Source organism: Oncorhynchus gorbuscha, linkage group LG15, assembly GCF_021184085.1.
Source record: "Oncorhynchus gorbuscha isolate QuinsamMale2020 ecotype Even-year linkage group LG15, OgorEven_v1.0, whole genome shotgun sequence".
Lineage (NCBI taxonomy): Eukaryota > Metazoa > Chordata > Actinopteri > Salmoniformes > Salmonidae > Oncorhynchus > Oncorhynchus gorbuscha.
This window is the reverse complement of record NC_060187.1, coordinates 46,544,651-46,569,114: the sequence shown is the minus strand read 5'-3', so window position 1 is coordinate 46,569,114 and position 24,464 is coordinate 46,544,651. Positions and strand designations below refer to the sequence as shown.

Here is a 24,464-nt window from a genome sequence, read left to right as displayed (position 1 = left end):
TAGGTTTGAGGTCAGGGCTTTGTGATGGCCACTCCAATACCTTGACTTTGTTGTCCTTAAGCCATTTTGCCACAACTTTGTAAGTATGCTTTGGGTCATTGTCCATTTGGAAGACCCATTTGCGACCAAGCTTTAACTTCCTGACTGATGTCTTGAGATGTGGCTTCAATATATCCACATAATTTTCTGGCCTCAAGATACCATCTATTTTGTGAAGTGCACCAGTCCCTCCTGCAGCAAAGCACCCCCACAACATGATGCTGCTACCTCTGTGCTTCACTGTTGGTATGGTGTTCTTCGGCTTTGTACAGGTGAACGTGTTACCTTCAGGCATTTGGAAATTGCTCCCAAGGATGAACCAGACTTGTGGAGGTCTACAATTGTTTTTCTGAGGTCTTGGCTGATTTATTTTAGTTTTCCCATGATGTCAAGCAAAGAGGCACTGAGTCTGAAGGTAGGCCTTGAAATACATCCACAGGTACACCTCCAATTGACTCAAATTATGTCAATAGTCTATCAGAAGCTTCTAAAGCCATGACAAAATTTTCTGGAATTTTCCAAGCTGTTTAAAGGCACAGTCAGTGTATATAGTGTATATAAACTTCTGACCCACTGGAATTGTGATATAGTGAATTATAAGTGAAACAATCTGTCTGTAACCAATTGTTGGAAAAATGACTTGTGTCATGCACAAAGTAGATGTCCTAACCGACTTGCCAAAACTATAGTTTGTTTGAAGAAATGCATGGAGTGGTAGAAAAACGAGTTTTAATGACTCCAACCTGAGTGTATGTAAACTTCCGACTACAACTGTATCTTATGTCCTCTCTTTTGATAAATCATAATGCATGTATTACTTTTCCACTACGATAGTTTTCCCCTCTTAATCTGTTCTTTCCGCAAATGATTCTCTGCAAACCATTTATTAAATAGCGGACTCTCACGTTTAGATGTGAACATATATCATATTATGACAATCTATACTCGAGATCTAATCTAGGAGCCGTAAACTGGAGTGAGAAAGCGTAATGGGTGATTCTAGGAGGATAAGGTCACGGATACCTAGCATACTGTGGTTCTGCAATGCATCGAAGTTGAAAAGTACTGTACTGTTTTCAACTGTACTGTGGTTCTGCTCTGCAATGTATCGAAGACAACGCCGCTCCTCCCTCTCCAGCTGAAAGATGTACTCGCAGTCTGGGTGCAGACTCGACAGAACCTGGGCGAGAAAGGGGTCAGGGGGGGTCAGAGACAGGCAGACAAACAGAGAGCAAGAGAGAAACAGTGAAAGAGAGAGAGGGGGGGGGGGACTAGTATTGGAACAAAGATGTAAACCATGGAGAAAAAAATGAATAATTCTCACCATAAGTGTATGGAAGAACACTCAAGTCTCCCTCCAGCAACCCACCTACCCAGGCTAGGTCTGATTGGCTAAATGGGTGCTACGTGACTATAGTCAGGCGAGAGTTCCATCAGGCCCCCTAGCAACATGCCTAGCAACAGAGGTATGAACTGCCCTCTACTGAAAGACAAGAGTCAGGATCTGGGGGATGGTAATCTACTTGACGCAACCTGGGGTCACAAAGTTTCTGTCTCCAAGACAGGCTGAGGGAGTAGGGTTTTCTACAGCCGCCCCAACATGTAAATAGTACATTTGTAACTCTGTGAAACCAGCTTACCTGTCTTGTTGTCTAGCAAAGGAATTTGTGGAAGGTACAGTACTACGCAGCGCACATACCACCACGCGCAATCAACTTAGTCGAGATACGTTGAGTTTCCTTGTAGGCCTATTTGCCAGCGAAAATGTATAAATACCGTATACAGGGGTATTTCGGAGAAGCAACAGGATGGTTTTTAAATGCCATCATTTCTTTGAAGTTTTTCAATACATTTGAATACCTGCAGTCAACCTGTGCAATACATTAGGAAAAAAAGTGGATTGCGTTATTCAAGTCATATGTCACATTATTTTACATTATGAAACTTACCGTAGTTCCCCAGGACAGTGGAGACAGTCACACGTTTGTTTGTAAATAGCACAACGGGAGAAAGCAGGAGCTGGCGAGTCCATAGCCTTCAATATCTATCAGTGAGTCTCTGTTGTGCAGCTGCACATGAGGTGATGAAGATACACTTGTATGCAATTAACTACTAAATGTTTACCCTCAGATATCTTATAATGGCTTTCTGCCAGAAGTCAAAGAGCTCTGGATTTAACTGTCTTTTCGTTTTTTTGCTCGTCAGCATTTAGCTAACAGCGTCTATGTGATTTCGCGATTAGTTTGTGCTAATTTATTTAGCATTCTGGTAATAAGGGGCCCAATGGGCTTTCTTGCACTTTTAGCGCCCCTTGTGTGCAATGCCGGTAATATTGTAAATCCCGGGATGAGAGAAGGATGGTATGAGAATCTGGATACCACCCAAGCGTATTGTATAGCCTAATCCCTGTTTCTGTTTGAGTCTTTTATTAAATGTGAAACAATGTCAAATAAAATTGTTATTGTAACATGCTTAATAAACAACAGGTGTAGACTAGCAGATTACAATAAAAAAATAACACGAGGACTAAATAAATACACAATGAGCAATGATACAGTAGCGTGGCTATATACGAGCCGATGCGCAGAGGTACGATAGACGATAGACAGGATAGATAATAGACACTAGCAGCAGCGTATGTAATGTATGGAAGTGTGTGCCTGTGTATACGTGTTGTGTGAGTGACTGTGTGTGTATGATTTGGAGTGTAAGTATTTGTGGGTAGAGTCCCGTGTGTGTGCATCCGTTTCCTGTAGTCCACGATCAGCTCATTTGTCTTGCCAACGTTGAGGGAGAGGTTGTTGTCCCGGCACCACACTGCCAGGTATCTGACCTCCTCCCGATAGCCTGTCTCGTCATCATTGGTGATCAGGTCTACTACCACTGTCGTGTCACCAGCAAACTTGATGATGGTGTTGGAGGTGTGCACGGCCACGCAGTCGTGGGTGAACAGGGAGTACAGGGGGGGAATAGGCACGCACCCTTGAGGGGCCTCCGTGTTGAGGGTCAGCATGGCAGTTGTGTTTGGACTACCCTCACCAACTGGGGACAGCCCATCAAGAAGCCAGGATCCAGGTGCAAAGGGAGGCGTTCGGTCCCAGGGTCCTTAGCTTAGTGATGGGCTTGGAGGAGACTATGGTTTTGAATGCTGAGCTGTAGTCAATGAACAGCATTCTCATGTAGGTATTCCTTTTGTCCAGGTGTGATAGGTCAGTGTGGAGTGCAATAGAGATTGCATCATCTGTGGATCAGTTTGTGCCATATGCAAATTGTAGTGGGTCCAGGATTTCTGGGATGATGGTGTTGATGTGAGCCATGACCAGCCTTTCAAAGCATTTCATGGATACAGATGTGAGTGCTATGGGCGGTAGTCATTTAGACAGATTACCTTGGCGTCCTTGGCACAGGGACTATGGTGGTCTGCTTGAAACATGTAGGTATTACAGACTGGGCCTGGGAGAGGTTGAAAATGACAGTGAAGTCCTTGCCAACTAGTCAGCGCCTGCTCTGAGTATGCGTCCTGGTAATCTGTCTGGCCCTGCAGCCTTGTGAACATTAACTTGCTTAAAAAGGTCTTACTCACATTGGCTATGGAGAGCGTGATTACACAGTCGTCCGGAACAGCTGGTGCTCTCAGACATGGTTCAGTGTTGCTTGCCTCGTAGCGAGCATAGAAGGCATTTAGCTTGTCTGGTAGGCTTGCGTCACTGGGTAGCTCTCGGCTGGGTTTACCTTTGTAATCCATGATAGTTTGCAAGCCCTGCCAAATCCAACGAGAGTCAGAGCCTGTGTAGTAGATTTTGATATTTGTTCTGTATTGACACTTTGCCTGTTTGATGATTCAGAGGGCATAGCGGGATTTCTTGTAAGTGGATTAGTGTCCCACTCCTTGAAAGCGGCAGCTCTAGCTTCTAGCTCAGTGCGGATGTTGACTGTAATACAATGGCTTCTGGTTGGGATATGTACATACCATTAATGTGGGGACGACGTCATCAATGCACTTATTAATGAAGACGGTGACTGATGTGGTAAACTCTGGCTAGAGAAACAGTCCTGTAGCTTAGCATCTGCTTCATCGGACCACTTCCATCTTGAACATGTCACTGGCACTTCCTGTTTGAGTTGTTGCTTCTAATCAGTAACCAGGAGGATAGATTTATGGTCAGAGGGCGAGAGTGGAGTAAATGTGATCTCAAGTTATTTTTCCTCTGGTTGCACAGGTGACATGCTGGTAGAAATTAGGTGAAATGGATTTCATTTTTCCTGCATTAAAATCCCAGGACACTAGGAGGCTTCTGGATGAGCATTTTCTTGTTTGTTTATAGCTCGTTGAGTGTGGTCTTAGTGCTAGCATCAGTTTGTGGTGGTAAATAGACAGCTTCCAGTCCTGTTGTGTCTGTTTGCTGTTTTTCATTAAAACCCTCCCGTGCATGCATGGCTGTGTGTCCCCAGTTGCCGCCCTGTGAAAGTCAATGGCTGTAGGGCACTGGCGGAGATGGAAGTCCCGCCGCCCCATGTCGCCACCCCTTCAGTGGCATGGATGGAGTGGGCAGTAAGGGGCTCGGTGCTCACAGTATCTGCGAGGCTGGGCTGGGCTGTCCAGCAGGGGTCAGGGCGGTCCATGCCCGTGCTGCGGGAGACGTCCAGGTTGGGGAGGAGGCCATCCCACGGAGGCGGGCCAGGCATCCTTGGAATGAACAGGGAAAGAGAGCTGGTCAGATGGTGGCTCTCCCATGGGGGCTGGTTGTTCATCCAGGTCTGTAACTGGAGGCAGGCCCAGATCTGGTCTGGCCTGTGGATCCAGGGCTGGATCAGGCAGTGTGGCAGGGACAGGGCTGGACACCAGACCCTGTGCTGGTTGTGGGTCTAGCAGTGATATGTCCTCACGGGTCTGTGAAGGTGATGAACCTAGGACTGATGCTGGGTAAGCTGATGGGCCAAGGACAGGAACAGGCTTCAGATATAAGGTTGGTGCTGGGTCGGCCAATGGAGATGGCCTGTCGACGGGAGTGGATTTCTGGACCGGGACTGGAACCAGGTCAGACGGTGGGTCTGACAATGGGCCCAGCCTGGGCTGAACTGGCCCTCCAGGATGGTAGTGGACATCGGGACCACTTGTGGTGGCACCGGCTGGGGTGCGGAGTGGAGCTCTGCCTGCTGCTGGGACATATCAGCCCTCTGTGGCAGTCGCGGGTCAGACTTGAGCACTGGCAGTCGCTGGTCTGGCAGCACCACTGGTATCAGGTTAGCTGGCTGAAGTGTGTTGGACAGCATGATTTGGTGCAGCGCTGCCGACTGCTCGGCTGATTCAAGGACTGGCAACTGGAGCCATGGATGTCAGGTTGGTTCCGATGCAGGCCTTGGCATTTGAATAGATGCCAGCTGAAGTATTGGTATTGGGGGCAGCACTGGCTCCACCTCTGGAGGCCGCTGGGCTGACTGGCGAGCTGGGAGCTGTGTAGCTGGCTGTAGCTAATGGGTGCTGCATTGTTGGCTGGACATACAGTAGTCCTGGTGGTCCGAAGGCTGGCGAGGGCACTGACTGGAGAAACTCCTGGGGCGCTGGAGTCCGGGTGGCCTCTAAACTGGCCGGCGGGCCGGTTGCCTCCCAACACGTGTGAATGGCGCCTGGACCAGTGGCCGAAAAGGTGGCTCTCATATGTGATAAAAAGCACAGAAATCTACTTAACATTAACCAGGTTTCCATCCTTTTAATGCGAGTAAAGTAAGTTGGATAAAAAAATGTCACAATGGGCCAGATGGAAACTGCAAATTTGTCTGTAAACTTTCCAAATGTTGGCAAAACAAAATACGCTAGACAAGGTGGGATCCTTTTGTGTCCGCAAAATTCATTATGCGAGAAATAGCGTTGGAAACACCTTTATGATCAAATATTTATATAATAACCATCATATCGAAGTAAATTTGGAATCACGCGATGATATGTTGCGTGGTCCTCCCACTACGACTTCGGAAAGGATGACGTTTATTAGGCTACAGAATAAATAAGTTATGATGAATTTCACACTGTGGTGAATGTGCACCAGTGAGCTGCTTTCCATAAATATCTAGTCTTACTCTAGTCACATGATGATCGATGCTTGGCTACTTGCTTGACAAAAAATAGGAATCTCATCATAAAGGCCCAGGTAACCTACCCGCATTGTATCTGCCAGCTGTTGGCTAAAGAGTGCAAAGACCAGAGTGGACACATTCGCTAAATAATGCCATTTTTTTGTGACAAAATGATCAGTAGAGTTCAAAATGTGATGGAAACCCATTTATTTTTAATGTTGCATTTTTATGTGCACTACACAATCACGCACAGCTTTTTATCAGCAACATGTCAATTGGATAGAAACGCATCTCCCCTGGGAAAATGTGCTGTTTTTCAACCTGGACTCAGGGGAAGGCCAAACATAGTAAATGTTAATGCGGACCACGCAAGTTAGTATGGTAAGTAATTCATTTGTTGATGTCCATTATTAATTTAGTATGATATCTTACAAATTGCAATTCAGACAAATTGTTATGAATTTGCAAACATATGATATGTTACGAATTCCAATTTGGTGTTCCTAACGCTAGCTGGGTGGCTAATGGTAACATTAAATAGGTGGCTAATGTTAGCTAGGCTAAGGGGTTAAGGTTAGGGTTAAGGTTAGCTAGCATGCAAAGTAGCGACAAAGTAATAAGTAGTTGCTAATTTGCAAAAGTGCTAAAGTTGTCCCTGATGGAATTCGAACACGCAAACCTGACCAATCACCCTACTTTTGTTTTGTCTTAAGAAACCATCTGTCTTATGTAAACATACCAAACGTAACATATCATACCAATTTGAGTGTCCCAGATTTACATGTACTATTATTACGTCTAGTCTATGAGACCATGCTGGTTTTTTTTTAGGATTTTAGAATAATCGTATGAAAATCTGTCAACAATTGGATGGAAACCTAGCTATTGACAGAGGTTATGTCCCAAATGGAACCCTATTCCCTATGTAGTGCACTATTTTTTTTTTTTTACCGGAGCCTGGTCAAAAGTAGTGGCACTACTGTTACATAGGGTGCTTGGTTGTCATTTGGGACGCTCACAGACAGGGGAAAATGAACAGTGACTCACTTCGGCCATACATTATCTGGTACCTGGCAACATATTCCTATTCAAATACCTCTTGCTTTGGGCAAAACAAATCCAAATCCATGGTGGTGTTAAGTGGAAATGTTTTGAAGAGAGAGAAAGATGAGGGGAGGGGAAGGGAAGGGAGAGCGGCGAGTCAAATTCATTCATTCAGTTTGCTCTAAATGCCCCATTCGTTTCAGTCAGGGCGTAGGTCATTGTCTTGCCACAATTCAATATGTACACAGGCAAAAACTTCAGAGTCCAAGAACTTTGAGCTCGACTGCTCTGAACTACCAAGTGCCTGTACCTTACAATTAGATGCTGATTATGGATGTCTGCTATAGTCTGTCTATCCGTCAATCTATGAGTCTATCTGCAACAGACTGTCCCTATACCTACACTCCTGTGTCAGATAGAAGTAGGATAATTAGATCAGTATTTGACATCAGTGGCCTTTCCTTCAGTCTAGTGTAGTCTAACGACACAGATAAGGTGGTCTGGTTCCCATAATGGAGATTGGGGGAGAAGGATAAACTTAAATTCAATTTGATTGCGGTTTCTGAGGCTTGATTACACTTGCAGGGATGATTATGTGTTAATGACTAGGGTTGCAACATTTTGGGAACTTTCGATTAAATTCCCTAGGTTTTCTAGAAATCCTAGTCGGAGGATTCCAGATTCCCTGCTTCTTCCTTCCTGAATTTATTGAAAGTTCCTGGAGTCTTGCAACCCTAGTAATGCCACATACAGTTGTACCTGGATGATCAGAGATGTGGACCAGGAAGATTATTAGAACTATTATCTTCCATGTGGGCAGTACAAGATAAAACATGCTCTTTACAAGACTGAGGAGGTAAAGGGAAGAGTGTGTGTGTGTGTGTGTGTGTGTGTGTGTGTGTGTGTGTGTGTGTGTGTGTGTGTGTGTGTGTGTGTGTGTGTGTGTGTGTGTGTGTGTGTGTGTGTGTGTGTGTGTGTGTGTGTGTGTGTGTGTGAGCGCACGCGGTACGGAAGACAAGAGGTGAAACACATACAGTGCCTTAACAAAGTATTCAGACCCCTTGACTTCTACATTTTGTTACGTTACAGGCTTATTCTAAAATGGATGACATTTTTGAATAATCTACACACAATACCCCATAACGACGGAGCTAAAAATGTTTTTTATTTATTTTAATGTTTGTTAAAAAAATGTTTTTCATTTAAATAATGAAATATCACATTTCCATAAGTATTAAAGCACTGTTGGCAGCGATTACAGCATCAAGTGTTCTTGGGTATGACGCTACAAGCTTGGACGTTTCTTCCATCTCCACAGAGCTCTGGAGCTCTGTCAGAGTGACCACCTCCCTGACCAAGAGTCTTCACCCCCGATTGCTCAGTTTGGCCGGGCAGCCAGCTCTAGGAAGAGTCTTGGTGGTTCCAAACTTCTTCCATTTAAGAATGATGGAGGCCACTGTGTTCTTGGCAACTTTCAATGCTGCAGACATTTTTTTGTACCCTTCCCCAGATCTGTGTCTCGGAGTTCAACACACAATTTCTTCAACCTCAAGGCTTGGTTTTTGCTCTGACATGCACTGTCAACTGTGGAACCTTATACTGTTTTCGCTTTGTCATTATGGGGTATTGTATGTAGATTGCTGAGGAACATTTTTTATTTAATCCATTTTAGAATAAAGTCGTAACGTAACAAAATGTGGAAAAAGGGAAGGGGTCTGAATACTTTCCGAAGGCACTGTACATACAGTATATGCATTCTCTTCCATTTTCAATTCACTTCCATTTTTATTATGTTAGAGTATGTTTGTGGATTTGTTAGTCTAACATGTTGTGCTTGTGTGGATGGACATACATATACTTCACTTTTAATCAAAGAAGGAAAAGAGCACAACAGACCATGCCAGAAAGGAAGTTGTTAGTAGGGCCAAGCAATCATTTTCTCACGTTAATGACTATTCTGAACACAGTCACCCTTGATTCAGTGCCACTCTCCTTGTGATGCATAGAATGATAAGAAAAGAAAGCCCCCAAATGATTCCCATTGGTCCACCAACCCCACTCCGCCTCCCCCTGAGAACCTGGTTTTCCTCATCCACGAATATTGTCAGTCTCTTCCAATCAGAAGACGCGACTTAGTATCATTAGCATTATCATTAACAAGCGCTATGAAATAAAAGAAAGACAAATCCTTCCGAGGGAAAACAGGCAACATCTGGACTTCACACAACGATGTGTGTCCATTTCCTCAAATGGCACCTCTACAGCACTTTAAATCGATATGATAATCACAAAATGATTATACCTATACGGCCTAGGAGCCAAAATAATTCAAGGGCTTAAATCAAGCACAACTGTGGTTCATAGAATGTCCCAAATGGCACCCCATACATAGTGAACTATGGGCCCTGGTCAACAATAGTGCACTATATATGGAATACGGTCCCATTTGAGGTGCGACCATTGTATATGGGTGCATGTTTGATGTGATCAAAATTATGTTCATCCATATCAATTGTTTTCAATGCTGGCGCAAATCCCAACCTTAATGGGAACTGTCATATTGATGTGGAAACTATTTGGGTTAGGTTCAGCTCATGTAGTGAGAGATGTGTGTCTCTTCGGTAATGAGCAAATAAGGCTAGATAGAGGAGTGCTGAAGAGGCATAATGGTTCTTGATTACTGCAGCATTAGTATGGAGGGGCTCACCTTAGCGCGGGGCCTGATCTGAATCTTGCCACCTCTCTGCAAAATTGTGTTTTAAAAACACTCACCGTACTCGGTCTCACATCTGCTGACAACACAAAGTGGCAGCGTCCCAATGGCGCCATATTCCCTATATAGTGCACTACCTTTGACCAAAAGCTGTACACTATAAAGGGAATAGGGTGACATTTGGGACGAGCCGAGGACGATGTCTCGTCACTTTTACCAACACACGCACCTTCTCACCACTACACTCAAACACTGAATTCAATATCGAACGCTAGCCTCTTCACCGTCGATCTAAGAGGATTCGCTATATATAAGCTTTACGGTAATTGCTACTGATTGGTTGCCATTTTGCTTCCATCTATCCAATCCTCTGAGATCTAGAGTGTAGGGGCTAAGGGTCCACATGGAACTGAGTAGAGTCACACTGTGTGAGCCTGGATCAGTGTTAGGTAGGGTTAATGTCTAGGTAATTAAAATGCTCTGAGCGAGAGAAGAGAGGCGAAGCCATAGCAAAAGAGAGGCAGAAATGTGTTCACTCTGATATAGCTAGTGGCATAGTCATTTTAACGGAAATAAGCTCAGGGTTTATGTTAATGTCTGTAAGATACGCAGGTCATACAGTCGGCCATGTTGGAATACGATGAGAGAGCTAATGCTAATCACATCACTAGTTTGACCTTTGAGCTTGTTGTACAAATCATCTCCTTCCTACGTTTGTGAAATATGAAGGCAATGTCGGTTATGCTAAGATCACGTATATGATTAACTGGAATATGCGAAGAGATCTAAGCTAAGTTAACCACATCGCTAGCCTTGCAAGAACCATCCTGTTTTCACAAGCTTACAATCTGTTTCACTAGCGAAACAGAAGGTAAGCTAAACAGAATGTAAGTTTGTGAGATCAGGAGGGTTCGTATGAGGCCACCACAGTACTTTAGTTTGGCATTTGAATTTGCATTGTAAAGCGCCTCCTCCTTTTGCGGCCTTCCTTATTGGCTCATTGGCTTCATTACAACAACAAATCGACCGCATGTGTGTGTCAACAACACAAGTGTCGAATTCTCCATATGTGTACACACCAGATGTTATTTTCTTCTCGTTCGGTTGCTGAGGGGAGAGAAGAAAAAATGGTTGATTTTTAGTTGATAGTTGATTCTGATAAAGGACTTTAATTCTTTGGATAAACTGAGGCACAACGACGACTTCATCTCCCCGGAGTAGAAAAGTGCAGATAAGTCAAAGGTTGCATCCCAAATGGTATCCTATTCCCTACATAGTGCACCTCTTTTGACCGGTTGAACAGTAGTGCACGATATAGGGAATGAGGTGCTATTTGGGATGTGGAACCACAATCATTCAGCAGGGTTTGTGAATTAAATGGAGACAATTAGGGATATTATCTGTCTGGAGATTCAGATCAAAACGCAGCAATTGGTGTTGTTGGTGTTGTTCCGCGAGCGTGAATTACGACAGTTCAGGCTCAGGGCATCTGGGAGCTTGGCTTCACAGCGTTTTAATTCGGCATCGCAAACAATGTCAACAGATGCAAACAGACACAGACACACAGCTCTCTCTCTACACACACACACACTCCATCCCTCTCAAAAACACAGGATGTGGATGTGTACGAGCGTGCACAGACAAACAGAAGCAAACCACTGTGGACATGGTGGAGCCTGAGTGAATGTCAACTGATCTACTATCACCAATAGATTAATTTGTCACCGTAGGTTCTAAATGTCAGTCTTGTCACTGAAAATGTCACATTTTGTCGGTGATGGGGGACAGAATGGGGAAAAATTATTATTCACAGTCAATTCTCCACTTCTCAAATTAGTCCACCCAATGGAACAGGAACCACAACTTATTAAGGCTTCATATAGCATACATAAACAGTTCACAAGCACTTTAAAGATCCTTCACAAATCCTCTATAAGCTTATGTCATACTCTACACGGGGTGTTTAAAGGGTGACATAACAGCTCCCTATGTAGGTCGGTACATGGCCAAATATGACCAAAAATTCTGAGGTGGAGAGCGAAGGGCTACCATTGGATAAAATAAGTCAGACATCACAAACGAGCTCAATGCTCAGCTTCCAACTTCGATTTCCGTCGCCGGTAACAACACTTTTTTGCAGTTTCTTTTATACTTGATCCAGTTTGCTGGAGCTTTTGTTTGCAGTGCCTCTCTGCCTCAAAATACTGAACTGTTTCCGAGGATGAGGGGTAAAGAGCCTGGTTAATGCCTTCTTTTGTTCCTAATGCATCGCTAATAGACTAATAAGGTATCTCATTAAGCAATTTGCTACACAATTATTATCTCCTTTTGGGTGGAAAAGGAAGATGGATGAACATGAAAGTGGGAGAGAATGCACAGTACATCATGAGAGAGTGGATTTTAGCTTAGAGATAATTAGGCTTGGGCAACACACGCGGACAAATTCACACAGACACACTCTTCAAATACAATATGTTCCTTCCTTACTAGGCTGCTTCATATGGTTGTGCAACAGTACAGTACGGTTTACATACAGACTGCTCTTCCAATGAGGTAAAAGTGGGTTTTCAAAAGCTTATTCAATCTAATATGGGCAGCACTCAACTGAGCGGGAAGTAGCTCAAGAGAAAGATAGACATAGGAAAGATCAGGGTGGGGAATATATATAGATACAATTGGAGGGGGAGATCAAAAGAGGGTAAGATAGAGAGATTGTTCTTTTTAATTGCACTTTTCAATGCCAAAGAACAAAGAATTAGGAAGAAATGATTGTGTGTGTGTGTGTGTGAGTGAGCGAGCGAGCGTAAAAGAGTGAGAGAGAAAGTAAGAGAAAACGAGCAAGCAAGCGAGAGAAAGGAAGGAAGAATAACCAATGCCTTTTGAGAGCACCAAAGCACAACCTGCCTATAAGGCCAGACCAGAACGCTTGGTTCTCAGCAGGCTGTGAAATGGCCTTTGAAATAGAGGTAAACCCATTAAGTGCCGACGATCCAGGGTCCATCAGATCAGCTTCACTTTGGTTTCTCTTCTATACAGCTTTTGTCCAGTTGCTAAGGTAATGAGACAGATACACATACTTACATACAGGTACACACACATTTTAAAACATACACTCTTTCTCTCTAAAACAAATACACACAAACCCCCCCACCACCACCACACACATAATATGCTGTACATCCCGATTAATTTAAGTAAATTTGCTCTCGTTAGCAATTTATTTTTTAAACATGAATTAAAAGTTAGACTCATGTTTATTTTGTGAAAACAGACATAATGACTTCCAGACATAGGTTGCACCCCCAAATGTCAACCTATTCCCCGTTTAGTGCACTACGTTTGACCAGGGCATACAAGGCTCTGGTCAAATGTAGTGCACTACCGTATATAGGGAACAGGGCACCATTTGGAACGTAACCATAGAGATGGACAAGTGAGAGCTCTCTGTTGACAAAGAGCAGCTGTTGTTTATCAACAGCAGACGGAAATTGCCACTTTCCACTCCCGCGTCTTTTGAGGGAGATAGACGAAATGATGATGATGATGTCTTTGAAATCTGTGATTGCATTAGCGAGAGAAAGAGAGAGGGGATGAGAGAAAGTGAGAGAACGAAGGAACGAAAGAGGAGGGGGAGAGAGAGAATGTGTGTGACAGAGACAGACAAATCGAGAGAAAGAGGATGAGAGAGAGAAAACAGAAACACAGAGAGACCCATGGCATTATCATCAGCCGTAAAGGAGAGGGATGGGTTTTGTAATGGAAGCCAACTGGCTCGTTAGAATTATCTCTCTTGTGATGCTGCAGTTAATGGTCAAGGGTCATAGGAATGGAATGAGGATGATGAGCTGACATATCTCCACATCACAAAACTTATTTAGGTAATAAGGTTGTCCATTATGATTCTGGACACACATATGTAGCGTTTTTTTACATCTAAATCCGGAAAAACTGTCAGACACTCTCGGCAGTGAGTTGTGACATGAATACAAAACAGATTGTAACTCCCAGCCAGTGGTTTAACTGGGCAGATGTCACTTACTTTATTATCTCCAGGGGGTGCTTTATGTATGTTAATTCAGAACCAGACCCTGGTTTGTGGACTCAGTCATGACCAGCCCAGCTGACCATTATAGGCCTACTATAACACTGACAAGGCATTGCACAATTGATCAGTAGGCTACACACTGAGTTGACTTGTTATTTGTAGCTCTGGTCCAGGTTGCTGGTACGTATTTGTCCACAACTGTGTACTAATGACCTGGACCAGAGCTAGGCTATTTGGTGTTGCAGCAAAAGTGAGTGGGCAAAGAATAACATTTCATTTTGACAGAGTCAACATCACCCTTGGCTCCGGGGGAAATCAGAGCACTGTATGCCTAGCCTGGTCCTAGATCTGTTAGTGCTCTTGCCAACTCCATTGCTGCCATTGTCAAGTCAAACATGACTTGAGTGACAAGGAGTTGGCATGAGAGCACAAACAGACTGGCACTCAGGCTACATGCCAACATGATCATACATGGCCAGAGTATTCCAACAATTTAATACAAAATCTAGCCCTCTGGTCTCAGATCTAATTGGGCTGTCTTGCCAACTCCTAGGCTAAATGGCCATTGTCATCATCACACAATGGCTATAGAAGGTTGCTAAAAGACAGCACAAACAAGTCTTTAGCGTGGAAAGGGGACACATGGGCTACTTTTAATTTCATAAATGAAACACAGTTCACTTATTAGCCTGGCTACACTTCAAAATGTGGATATGAGGTGACTACCTTTGGACATTGTGGCACAAACAACAATAATTAATCGCATCCTTAATCCGGAAATACCACGTACTCCAATTTGATTAACATTAACCTTGCAGAGGAACTTTATAAGTGCCTTGCAGAGGAGCAGAGTTTATTAGAATACAATCACAGAGGGGCAGCACAACCTCATTGATTAGGGGGCTTTCGTGCCATAGATTTAATTACACCAATGAAAGAAAAGGACCACTCCACACCGTTCGATGCATGCACACATGCACGCCAACACACACGTGCTTGCGCTTAAAAATGTATATAGCTGTCCCCTTGCAGTCTTCACAGATGGTTTTTTAATGGAGCCTCTTCATTAAAGTTTCAAAAGGGAAATTAAGAGACACGTTTCGAAGTGTAATTCGTCATCATACACGTGTGTGCCCGTTTTTTGTTATCAATTAACATGTAATACATATCCTATTCTGTGTAAACTACATCGAGCGCGTAACCTAATTGGTAACGCTCGTCGTTGTTTATACTTTTGTAGCCTAATGCATGATCAATACCGTCCTTAGCATCCGTGTAAGTGCTTCTGCATGCTACTCCGAGCAGAACTCGGCGAGGCGAAGTGAACGTATGTGCCTCGCATACTAGTGATGGGTCGTTCGCGAACGAGTCGGCTCGAGGTGAACGTTGGGAGCCGGCTTGCATATCAGAAGAGACGAATCTATTAAAAAAATGAAGACATGAATAACCAAAATATTTAAATGACTAGAATGAACTAATTCAAGGAACCAAAAAATAAATAAATAATATAGACCTAAATGCTCAAGCGCACATATTTGTTCTGACTGTCTGCTCAGACTAACAGCCTCACCTGTTGTTCCTTGCAAACAGACACGCAGTGTCAACCAATGAACCAAAGATGCGTGAGGGAGGGCCGAGCCAACTCACTCACAGTCACACACTTAGCAGCTAAGGAGAGAGGGGAAGGACAGCTGTGAAAACAACAGCTGGAAATTGAGTGGGAAGCAAAGTAGCGATTCGATGCATTTTAATAATGTAGACAATGTTAGAGCACAGTGTAGAATTTGCCAAAACAAAATCTCATATAAAGCCGGTTCTACGCACAACCTATACCGACATATGCGAACTGTGCACCCAACTGTGAAGCTAGCTGTAGCCGAGCTTCGATAAACTAGCAGGTCTGCTAGTGATAGTGGTGGAGCCAGCGTATCCACTAGGTCAAGTAGGCCTACTCCGCGACCCACAGCAACGCAGTCTTCTATGGACTAGTTTATGCCAAAGTCTATGTCTGTAGCAAAACAAGGCCAAATTGATATTGCATTGGCTAAAATGATTGCCACCGATTTCCAGCCATTTTTTATCATGGAGGACAGAGGTTTTAGAAATTATAGCAGTAGTCTAAATCAATGTACACAATTCCAAGAAGGAAAACCCTTTCAAAATAACTTATTCCACAACTGTACGAGAGCACACAGGCTTCAGTGCTGGAAAGAGTCCGAAAAGCTACCTCAGTTTGACTTACCACTGACTGCTGGGCATCAAGGGTAACCATATCATTGAAGATTTTTCTATGTCTAGCTGTCTTCTGGACTGCTTTGAGTTCAGCGACGGACACACCTCAGAGAACTTGGCAGAGGAACTGTTGAGAGTGGCCAGAGAATGGCAAGTAGATGGAAAAGTGGTCTGTTGTGTTAGTGACAATGCAGCTAACATAACCAAAGCCATGAAAATGTCCAAATGGACACATCATACATGTCTTGCCCACACAATCAACCTGATTGTAAGAGATGCTCTGAAGGTGATGAAGCCCACTGTGGACAAAGTGAAAGCGCAGCTGTGGAATACTTCCACAGGAGCACAGTAGGTGCTGAAAAACTAAAGTCTACACAACGCCAGATGGGGATGCCTGAGCTGAGGCCTAAACAAGACTGCACTAAAAGGTAGAATTCAACATTTTATATGTTGAAGCAGTTTCTTGAGTCAAAGGATGCCATCATCTCTACCCTGGCCATTGTCAATGCACCTGTTGATGCTCTGACCCAAGAGGAATGGGAGGTGTCCTGGAACCCTTTGAGCAGGTCACTGTGGAGATCAGTGGAGAGAGGTACAGTAGGCAGTTATTACTTCATCATTATTTAATCCAGTATTATATATGTATATGAGCAGTAGATCAGAATGTAGTATCAGTAGACAAAACATTAACCTGAAGTAATAAGTTACTGTTATCTCTTTTCAGCTATGTGACAAGCCTCAAAAACGATACTCCTGTGTAAGGGTCTGCAGCGAATCACAGCCAGCCGCCAGAGAGAAGCAAATGTAACCACAGGACAGGTGACAGAGTCGACGGACACCCTATGTGCATCAATGGACAGAAAGTTCCACAGAATGGAATATAATCACGTGCTATCTGAAACCGCTGCACTTGACCACAGATTTAAGAAGTTAGCCTTCAGTGATGCCAGAGTGATTGATGAGGATCTTCAAAGAATAACCTCAGCAGCAGGGAGGGACAACCCCAGCAGTCAGCTGGCTCAGGCACCAGGTAGTGCCACAAACATCTGCTGTTTGACGAGAGAGCAACTGGGGATGCAGCACGAAGTAATCCCTCAGCAGATGCCATAATGGAGGTCCGATCCTATTTGAAGGAGCCCCTCCTCCAAAGATCTGCAGATCCTCTGAGCTGGTGGAAGAACAAGGCCTCTGTCTACCCACGGCTTACTAAAGTCATGACAGGGAGACACTGCATAGTGGCCACATCCGTTCCCTTTGAGAGGATCTTCTCAAAAACGGGACAAATAATTACTGAGAGAAGAAAACGCATCAGCCGCTCGAAAGTGAGGCAACTTGCATTTCTGAATGCAAATCTCTCATAAAGGCAAAATATGGTCAGCATTGCTGTGTGCTACTGGTTATAACATGGCAATAAAGAAGAGAGAGAAAAGAGGGACTAGTTTAATGTTTTAAGTGGGATGCTGCAGTTTTGCACATTGCTATTAATTTTTCTTTGATATGGTGCAATATTCTATTATTATGTTGTTCAGATTGTATTCGATTTGAATTGTTACATTTATATGCACTTTGTTTACATACATTTCCCTTCTTCTCTTCTTTGGACACTGTGTTAACAACCCTCCAGGCAAGCTTCAATGCCATACAACTCTCCTTCCGTGGCCTCCAATTGCTCTTAAATACAAGTAAAACTAAATGCATGCTCTTCAACCGATCGCTACCTGCACCTATCCGCCTGTCCAACATCACTACTCTGGACGGCTCGGACTTAGAATACGTGGACAACTACAAATACTTAGGTGTCTGGTTAGACTGTAAACTCTCCTTCCAGACCGATATCAAACATCTCCAATCCAAAGTTAAATCTACAATTGGCTTCCTATTTCGCAACAAAGCATCCTTCACTCATGCTGCCAAACATACCCTTGTAAAACTGACCATCCTACCAATCCTCGACTTTGGCGATGTCATTTACAAAATAGCCTCCAATACCCTACTCAACAAATTGGATGCAGTCTATCACAATGCAATCCGTTTTGTCACCAAAGCCCCATATACTACCCACCATTGCGACCTGTACGCTTCTCTTTGGCTGGCCCTTGCTTCATACTCGTCGCCAAACCCACTGGCTCCATGTCTACAAGACCCTGCTAGGTAAAGTCCCCCTTATCTCAGCTCGCTGGTCACCATAGCATCTCCCACCTGTAGCACACGCTCCAGCAGGTATATCTCTCTAGTCACCTCCAAAACCAATTCTTTCTTTGGCCGCCTCTCCTTCCAGTTATCTGCTGCCAATGACTGGAACGAACTACAAAAATCTCTGAAACTGGAAACACTTATCTCCCTCACTAGCTTTAAGCACCAACTGTCAGAGCAGCTCACAGATTACTGCACCTGTACATAGCCCACCTATAATTTAGCCCAATCAACTAGCTCTTTCCCAACTGTATTTTATTTATTTATTTTGCTCCTTTGCACCCCATTATTTTTATTTCTACTTTGCACATTCTTCCATTGCAAAACTACCATTCCAGTGTTTTACTTGCTATATTGTATTTACTTTGCCACCATGGCCTTTTTTGCCTTTACCTCCCTTCTCACCTCATTTGCTCACATTGTATATAGACTTGTTTATACTGTATTATTGACTGTATGTTTGTTTTACTCCATGTGTAACTCTGTGTCGTTGTATCTGTCGAACTGCTTTGCTTTATCTTGGCCAGGTCGCAATTGTAAATGAGAACTTGTTCTCAACTTGCCTACCTGGTTAAATAAAGGTGAAATAAAATAAAACATTAAAAAGTTATATTTTAAATGCACATGTGTAATAGCATCCTTCTTTTTTTACATTTATTTCAATTTGTGGGATGCTGCAGTTTTGCAAATTGTTATTAATTTTTCTTTGAACCGAACGAGCCGGCTCACTGAGAAGAGCCGGAATGCTCATCACTATCGCATACTCCTTAGAAGACCATCACTTGATAAACGAGAAAAACAAAGCGGAAATAGTACTTTGTTCCTCTTGAGACGCCGTAATGTACGCTTCATCAACCTAGTCTGAATTAGTCTAAAATAACTCAAAAAGTCTGTAATTAATTTAGACGTTTTTGCCGAGGAGGTCTTAGTCCCACAATTTTACATCTAAGATGTTTGTTGCATTATTTTTCCAGTGAAAAAATGTGCATGAAAACGAGTCTTATGCCCTTGAATGACAACAAACACTTCTTTGGTGAATAGTAGGGATTATTCAATCACAAACGAAGGGGCGTAGAATTCGGCGACCGAATTTCTGAACTTCGGCTTGCCTCAAGAAAAAAAATGTCACGTGGACGAACAGCCGAAGAAAAAGCTCGCTGAAGACCAAAATGAACAAAAACGTTACAAAATATGCACAATGCCATTAGTGATACTGTGGTTTTTAAAAAAACACTTCAAATACTCACAGATGGAGCCAAAGATGTCGCGAAAAGAATCCAATAGACAGGGACGCACATCTTGAGTGTTCAAAGCTGTATGAATGCGCCAGTACAACTCAGCTCACAGTCCGCTCTTACTGAACTGCTGTCTATTTAAAGAAGTCTCCATGCATCCTTTATCATAGACAGACAATGACGCGCACTAAGGCAGGTAGCGGGAAGCTTCTCTCTCCACCACCCAGAAAGATTCATCTAAAACCATCTGCTCTCTGCTGCTTCGGAGCCTGCGCGTGCCACCTGTGGTCTGCACAAGCATCTCGCACTTCAAAGTCACATTTATGAAGCAAACATTTCATCAAAACTAACACCTGTGTGTGTATGCTTGTGCGTCAAAACAAGTGTCCTATTGCAGTCCAGTCCTTTGTCGTGCGTAATTGGACATTTCTGTAAGCATGTATGGGTGGAATAATGACAATTTCCACGTAGGATAGATCACCTGTAGACTGGAACGAACGTTATGTATTTTATCATAATTGCATCTAAAATACTGAACACACCAACAGCGTTTCGTGCACGAGCGTTGAATTTCATCCAAACGGATCGTGCGCGTCTGCGTAGCCAGGCGACTAAAATAGAACTTGGCTCTATTTTAGACACTTGACCCGCTGCAAGTCCCGCATCTCCCATCTCATTGGTTTTTAAGAGCATATACACACGTGGGTGATTGAAAGATGGAGGTGTTCCGATCAGTTGGTTGCGATAATGGACCTTAAAGTTGGTTGCCAAACGCCATATAAAATCAAAAGAAAAAGAAGAGAGAACTGAAAACGAACTAGGTTTCCCCTTTTATCTGTGGATGAATAGTTGGAGTAGAGAACACATGATTTTGTGTGACTCCAAATCCTACAAAGATCTAGCAAAAAAAAGGACCTCAAATAACAACCCAATGTTTATATCCCACAACAAATTAGCAAGCAATAGCAAGTTTCGACCTGTCCCCAATGAATATAGTTGTTCACAGTTCGTTTTGATATTTCAACCTGCATGTCCTGAAAGCATCTGGTGGGGATAGACAAACTCAACATAAGCACAATGGCGCACCTGCAGAGTCGGATTGGTCATCATATAAGTCAATAGGTAATGATATGAAAAGCACATTATGCACTCAATTAACCCGTAGCTCCAGCGCATATCTTTGTTGTCATTGCTTCCCCTCAAGCTGCGTCGATGCGTTTGTCTCGAACTGAAAGGCACCGTTGGCCCTCGCCAGATGAAACAGTGGCCAGGTGAGAGGGGATGCCAAGACGAAACAGAGGGAATTAGGCTTGGAGTGTCAAAATCCCTGGTCTGTGCAGTGTCCTCAACGCATAGAAATTGAGACCATGAAAACCACTCTACACACAAAAAAGGGTCTACCTAGAAACACAGGGATAGCTGATTGACGCCTTATTTCCTAAAGACTGTCCACCTGGAATAGGTGTGATGAGTTAGGAAGTGGAAGAAAGTGACATTTACAAACTTTATTTTAAAGTTGAACGGTACGTTTTCCCAGTACCATAACCATTATAACAGTGAGTGCATAGATAGAGAATATGATGGTGGCTGACTCTTGAAATACCGTTTAAAAAATAAAAAAAATACATAGGATATCTTCCCCAGCACAACCACCATCAAACAGACTTGGTTCAAAACACAATTCCTTGTGACTTTGTAAATCATTATTATTGTTTTTCATTACAAAAAGTGCAAAACTGTAGAGAAAATATGAGGCTTTTTGTATACAAATTGCACAAATTTAGACCACTCATAAAATCTTAGAAATGGGAAACAGTTCTCTACAAAAGCAGCATCCGATTTAGCCCTTGACTCTTTGGTGTAGGGTGAAGTTGCCCCTAGAATCTGATCTTGGGTCAGTATTGCATTTTCCACTCTAATGGTTATCGTTAGGATGGGGGAAAACCCCACCCCGGACCCCGGCTTCATTCGTGAAAAACATTGGTAAGCTCCTTGAATAGGCAGTATTGTAAACAAGGGTGGTCACGCCTTATTACTATAGCGACTAATAGAGAAAGACAACGATCAACTTAGATTAGTGACAACAACAAAAAACACAAGATCTAGAATGTATGGCTATAACAAAACTCTAAACTCCCTTACAAAGATATATTACAAAATCATATTCCTATGTTGGTATATCATATATAGGCCTGCTATTATAAACAGTTCAGATAGAATCCAGAAAGACCTTACACAAACATAAGCTTGCCATGGTACACCAGCAATTCTCAACTGCTGGGTCGCAACCCAAGGTTTTGAATGCGTCTGGGGTGTATTTTTTTTAACAAATATTTATACCAATCAAAAGTGTGCAAAGCTGTCATCAAGACAACAGGTTGGCTACTTTGTAGAATCTCAAATATATAATGTTTGTTGAACACTTTTTAGTTACTACATGATTCCATGTGTGTTATTTCATAGTTTTGATGTCTTCACTATTATTCTACAATGTAGAAAATAGTACAAACTAAGAAAAACCCTGGAATAAGTAGGTGTGTCCAAACTAATGACTGGTACTGTATATATATATATATATATATATATATATATGGAAAAAAATACTCCAGTCTGAACTTAAATCAGGTAGGTGTGTAGAAATGCTAATGAATTAAATGTTTTAAATAATTTAATCTCTGAAAAATCTTTTTTTCAATCACAGTCTTTCAATATATAGCTATTAGCAGTGCAATTTTTGGTTGATTTTTGTCATCTCAAACCAGTGAGTTTAAAATTCTTCATCAAGAATATGGTCCAAATTGAATTAATGACAATGCAAGAGGTGGGAATGTTTTTCCCTTGTCATATAATTTCTACATTTACGATTAATATTGCATTAAACATGGTTTTTGGCACATTTTGCAACTGAGACAACCTGGTTCAATTTGGGACCCAAGGCAAAACCAGTTGAGAACCACTCTACTCCACTGTGCCCTGAGGTGCTCCTTGAGGATAAACTTTCGGCTAAGCATTATTCCTTGAGGAGAGCCTATGGCTAAGTATTATTCCTTGAGGAGAGCCTATGGCTAAGTATTATTCCTTGAGGAGAGCCTATGGCTAAGCATTATTCCTTGAGGAGAGCCTATGGCTAAGCATTATTCCTTGAGGAGAGCCTAAACATTAAAGAAGTAGAAGCACTGTATACAACAGTGTATTCTTAAAGATGCTGAGTATAGCACGAACTGGTTATCCAAAACACATGTCAAATCTGCACACGTGAAAAGACAATGTGCCACCTTGGCACTTAACTTTCCATTTTCACAGTGCAGTTTTTATGCGTCTTGTAATGGAAACATAACTTTGAAAAAATGATGTTCAAAGGCAAGGATTGGCACTTGCTTTGTCAGTGAGTGAAATTGAGCTTGGTAATAGATCATAATAGTTGACAGTGTGCTGCAACAATATAATATAGTGTCCTTTTAAACAATAGTATTATGTTGAAATAAGAGAAAACATTGTCTTTTAAACAAAACCATTTGAACATGGATTTCTCTTTGGGATATAAAAGCCCCCCCCGGCCCCCTGTGCTTTCAACATGACATTGACGATGACAGTCTTCCATCCGAAAACATGAAATATGGACTAACTTCAGGAAAGGCTATCGACGGGTCGAAGAGCGAGGTCCATCACAGTGTTCAATTCACTCAAACAGTAGGCTTCGAAAGTCCCACCCGACACAAGAATTTGGTAGCAAAGCTTTCAATCCCCCTGTACTACTGACTGTTGACCCGCACTTTCATTCTGTTCCCTCAGCATCACAGCATTTTCAGGATGCGCCAACGTAACTGCCTTCTCCTTAACAACGAGTTGTTTTTGGGGCTTGAAACAGATGCTCTATTTGTACAGTGTTCCCTACTGATTGTGTGATTCAAATGTATGCAGTTGCTCAAGAAGAATCGTCTCACCTGTGGACACTGCGCTAAGTCCGTGGTGGAAAGAAAATCAGAACTAATAACGTGTATAAATGTGTGGTCATCTTAAGGAGTGTGTGCAATAACTTCTCCATCTTTAACAAGACCATGGCGTGTACTTACAAGGTAAGCATTTTAACCCCTTAGCTGTGGTTCGGTTTCGTTTTGAATTTCACCACCGATTCTCAGTGAGGAGTCCATTAGGTCAAACCATTTGACTTAAAAGCGAACCACTATGTCTGTAGGGTGTTTGTGCTCTAAACTAAAACATAATCAACACACTCCAAAACATAAAAGCACTAGTGTAAAAAAATATATAGGGAACCTACAAAAAACAATTCAGAATAGAACAGCAAAACAAAACATAAAATACTTGGTGGGGAACACAGAACAAAATAAGCACACAGAATCCTTTCAAATTAAATACCTGTAAAAATGAAATAGACACATTGTCCTCCCTCTGTACCCTCTCCCTCCCCTATAACATTTAACCTGCGTAAGTGTCCACTATCAGTCTTAAAAATCCCTTCCGTCGTAAATAACCGGCTTCTCGAGTGTCAAGCGGTAGAGGACTTTCTTGGAGATGAACCTGTGAGGATGTAGAACAAAATGAAAATATGCAACATTAAGATGATACAATCACAAGCCATTAGTACGGCGCAGTACTTCATTGTACTTCAGTACTTTAGAGCCGTCATCCTTCGCCACAAGGGCACCTGGGAACTGGATACGGACTTGATGCTAGCGATAGATGTTCTACACAAGCACACGCTACCATGAGGAGGAGGATTTCAGTGTGAGTGTTGAAGGGTTTTGCGCGAGTACGGGTAAGCACATAAACGTTTTGCCTGTCGTATGCTGATAATGAGTTGTCAAAGGGATGACGCTCTGCTCTAGACAAGAACACGGAGTGTTAAAGAACTTTGAGTGAGTATGGG

General features: G+C 42.8%; 2 protein-coding genes across 3 annotated transcripts in view; both read right to left on the bottom strand.

Moving 5' to 3' along the window:
- Window positions 1-19,777, bottom strand: part of LOC123997827 (growth hormone-releasing hormone receptor-like) — a 51,666-nt gene extending 31,889 nt beyond the window's left edge. Inside the window, exons 1-2 of the mRNA XM_046302410.1 lie at window positions 19,589-19,777; window positions 1,063-1,219 (exon numbers count right to left, since the gene is read on the bottom strand). Coding sequence (XP_046158366.1) covers window positions 1,063-1,219; window positions 19,589-19,639 — 208 coding nt within the window. The 5' untranslated portion in view covers window positions 19,640-19,777. The remainder of the gene's footprint in view (window positions 1-1,062; window positions 1,220-19,588) is intronic.
- Window positions 19,778-22,051: 2,274 nt separating this feature from the next.
- The window catches only part of LOC123997394 (FYVE and coiled-coil domain-containing protein 1-like), a 65,760-nt gene continuing 63,347 nt past the window's right edge, over window positions 22,052-24,464 (bottom strand). For both annotated transcript variants that reach the window (XM_046301571.1, XM_046301572.1), the window contains exon 18: window positions 22,052-24,115. In XM_046301571.1, coding sequence (XP_046157527.1) covers window positions 24,043-24,115 — 73 coding nt within the window. In that variant the 3' untranslated portion in view covers window positions 22,052-24,042. The remainder of the gene's footprint in view (window positions 24,116-24,464) is intronic.